The 4,113-nt window shown below is 34.2% G+C and overlaps 1 protein-coding gene across 1 annotated transcript in view; it reads right to left on the bottom strand.

The window, feature by feature from the left end:
• Window positions 1–4,113, bottom strand: part of LOC105617085 (dihydropyrimidinase) — a 23,484-nt gene that overhangs the window by 6,395 nt on the left and 12,976 nt on the right. The window contains exons 2-5 of the mRNA XM_012198664.1: window positions 3,193–3,287; window positions 2,373–2,685; window positions 1,078–1,257; window positions 563–676 (exon numbers count right to left, since the gene is read on the bottom strand). Coding sequence (XP_012054054.1) covers window positions 563–676; window positions 1,078–1,257; window positions 2,373–2,685; window positions 3,193–3,287 — 702 coding nt within the window. The remainder of the gene's footprint in view (window positions 1–562; window positions 677–1,077; window positions 1,258–2,372; window positions 2,686–3,192; window positions 3,288–4,113) is intronic.

The following is a 4,113-nucleotide window of genomic DNA, read 5'->3' on the forward strand; positions in this document are numbered from 1 at the left end:
GAGAGAGAGAGAGAGAGAGAGAGAGAGAGAGAGATGGGGGGGGGGAGAGTAAAAAATTAATTTTTTTAAAGCAATATATCTTTTTTAAGTATATGTAAAGAATGGAATTTAAAACTATAAAATTAAAAAAGAAATATTTAAAAAGATATAAGGAAAGAAGAAAGAAAGATGACAAAGTATAAATTTAGAGAGAAAAAAAATTAAATTAAATAGATAAGCAATAAAGTAATTTTAAGCGCTATTATCACATTTTATGGCGTGATACAGATATTTCTTGATTTCATTACGATTCGAAAATTTCATACATCAGGCACATGCTACGAAAAGTAGCGTCCTGATTTCTAATCTACTAAATTTATGATCGTTCGTGAACTAAATACTGTTGCGGATACCGTGCCAAGTACATCTATATAGAACCTTAAAAGTAATCAAATATAAAAAAATCTTGCGTGTTTGAGACAAAGTAAGATATATATCAAAATAGATAACGAAGAACGAATATACGAAACTCTGACTAAAAGATATCAATGTTTTAGCAATGATATCACAGCGAAGCGTTTACCTGATTCGCGATAACGCATGCTCTATTCACAGCCTCCGCTTCGACTTCTTCGGGGCGTGACATCTCGTGGCCTTCTGGGCCAGTTACTCCTGCGGCTAATAACTTCTTCGCATTCTGGAACAAGTTTATAATGATAAAAAAGAACTAGTATGTTGTATTTCATATTAAAATCCTGTTTCAAACAATGTGGATACATACTATTAACCTCCATTACTCGTATAATTTTCAAGTCACATAGCAATTTTATTAGCTTAGCTTTCTTTTTATATTACTTTGTTCGTCGACCATAGTAAACAAAAGATATTAAAAGCTTAGAAGTTACTATATATAAATACACTATATATTTTATGCTTTCAGAAATATATCTATATTGAAACGTGCGAAATTTCATAATCTTAAGAGAATATTAGCGAGGATTAATAATCAGAAGTATCATGAAGCAACGAATTGATCGGATAGTATGTGTGCGTTAGTTAGCGTATGTTATCATCATTTTGTGTACGTATATGATATACCTCCGCGATAAGATCACCGTTCTCCGCATGTACCATAGCAATGGCACCAATCTCCTTGCACGCCTTGAAAGTCTCGATCAGCTCCGGATCTCTGAGCATAAACATATCGTGGTACGCCATAAACATTTTGAAGCTACCGACGCCGTGCTCTTTCACCAGAATCGCCATATCCTCTTTGACCTGCAGATAGATGAGGCAATGAGTATCGATGAATAATGAATTGCGAACGTGGTTTCCTTTCGATTGTATGATGGACAGCAAATAAGGAGGTTCAATGGCAAATCGCTTTCATCTATCGTGCCCTCAGGGAGCACGTGCGGTTTTCTCATCCGCCGTCACTCGGTATTCCAACTGCGTGATCGGTAATCGTAGATCGTAGTTATAAGCCGATTACTACGGAGAACTACACAACCAATTTACAGAACGAGTTTGTTAGTTTTCCTACATTTGGAATCGCTCTGATCCAATCTCTATCGAATGTCGATAATTAAAGCTCTGCATTTTTTAAGACCTGAACCATGCTAAGAGACAGGAACTACGAAAAATTGAGTTTAACTGTATTCTCTTTCCACTTCGCCATATTATGAAGAGAATATAATTTGAACAAGAAAATGAATAGTTAAATCTTAATCTTTGATCATCGATGTAATGATAATCAGATTACTAATATCAGACAGTGTTAACATCTGATGAATTTCATTAAGTTTAAAACTTTTGAATTGAATTACGACTACCTCAATGACCAAAAAGTATAAAAAATAGAATTATATTAATTTTATGTAATTCATATATCGTAACTTACATCGGAATTAGATAAATTGTCATTACGATTACAATTGATCGTCTAGTTAACATAATCAACGTGTAAGTCTAAAATAGATAAACGTTATAAAGTGTTGATTTTTTTTGAAATATCGTATTTAGAAATGTCATAATTTTAAATATGATTAACAGAAGGGAAAAAAGATGTCAAACCTAAATAAATTTTCTTTCTTAGGAGGATTTAATTTGTTAAACATTGAAATTATCTCGTTCCGGATAACTAGAAAGACAGAATAAATGCACATGGCGCAATGACCTGGCTTAAACATTATGTTGCACTTATAGCGTAAACGCTTGATTGATATATCATATCATAAAAGCAGTAGTATAGTAGTCGATAGCTAGGAAAACTGATCAAATTAGAAGTAGATACTTGTGACATGTTCTAATAAACTTGATTGGATTGCAATATATCTGTTGTAAGATATAATATATAAAAAATATAAACTTATAAAATGTTTTAATCAATTTACCTTCGGACTCCAAGATGTAACGGCGACGTGCAACGCATAATCGCAGCATACTTTTTGATCCGCCGATTGCCTGTATCTCTCGTAAGCCTCCACGAGGCTCTCGTCTTTTCGCGGCACCACAAAATCAATGATCATCGTGGTACCGCCAGCGACTGCGGCTTTTGTGCCTTGATAAAAGTCATCTACCGACTTGGTACCCATAAACTCGAACTCGAAATGTGTATGTGGATCTATGCCACCGGGCATTACATATTTTCCACGAGCATCGATGGTTCTCGTGCCACCCGGAATAATGAGATTACGTCCCATTTGTCTGCGAACAAAAATGAAAATTTTTGTCAAATAATTTCCTTCGTCCTTCGCAATCAATTCGAGAGACTTTTTGATAAATTACAGTTCAATTAGTCAAATTAGTCAAATCTCAGTTGACATTGACCAGTTGATTTGGATAGTTTCTATCGATTATCTAACGTTTACGACCAGTCACGCTCGTTTGATAAATTACAGCGAACGTAAATGTGTTATCTGTTGTTACACACCTCATTCAGTGATAAAATTACCGCGAATGTAGTCACATTTAGTTTGTATAAAGTAGCGGTTAGACAAGTGAGCTAAATATATTGTAATATTACCGGCATATTACCAATTTAAATACACAAACCTCGCTATTTTTGAGAATCGTGCGAATCTGAGCTTAATAATTTGCCCTAATAAGTCTACTGGTGATTCCTGTACACGATGCGCATTATATGTATGAATGCGGAATATAAATCAATATTACGCATATCGTGTAATTAAAATGTATTTCATATTTGCATACCTGATGATACCATCCTCGATGTAGACATCGCTGTCGATTATCCCATCGTCGTTCACAACCTTGCCATTTTTAATTAACAATCTGTTCTGCGCGCTCTAAAACAAAATAATATTTGCATTAGTTTAACGAGAGTTTATAGTTTCAAAAATATTGTTTCTAATGATTGTGGGATATAACGGATTCAGCAGATCTCTTCTACTATCGATCATGATTCGCTCGACTGTCCTTGGTATAACGCAACTTGATAGTACGCAACGTGCATGGACTTCAACATCCGGCATACGCAATTAATGTATATACGTGCGCATCGTCGTGTACTACGGTATTATCAATCAGCGATGTATAAGAGAGTGCTCGTTCACGCACTTCCGCCAATGTACGCGATACGGATTTAGAGCATGTACACGATGTGCATGATCCGATAAGGTTAATAATTATCCTATGTTTTTTTAAAAAAATATACATAAAATACATTTCTGTAAAATACATTTTTGCAGCGAAATGCAATGAATTAGCATTAAAAAAATTTGATCAGTGTATAATTGGTATTTATTAACGTCGTAAAATACTGAAATACTAAATATACTAGAAGTTTAATTAGAAATTGAATGGAGTTTGTAATTATTTCATTTCTTACTATTATTTCATATTCATAATAGGTATAGATAAGTATGTAGATAGAAACTGATACCAAAAGATTTAATGATGTCAAAGATCTCAATGACCAATTAACGAAATCAAAAAGTATAATATAACGCAGTTATCAGTTGCAATTATCTTTTGTTTCATTATTGACGTAACATTGCATTCCATATACGATTTTTATCTTCTTGGAGGAATAAATTGCAGAGAGAGGAAGGGGGGGAGGGAGGGAGAGAGAGAGAGAGAGAGAGAGAGAGAGAGAGAGAGAGAGAGAGAGAC

This window comes from Atta cephalotes (assembly GCF_000143395.1).
Source record: "Atta cephalotes unplaced genomic scaffold scaffold00011, whole genome shotgun sequence".
Classification (NCBI taxonomy): domain Eukaryota; kingdom Metazoa; phylum Arthropoda; class Insecta; order Hymenoptera; family Formicidae; genus Atta; species Atta cephalotes.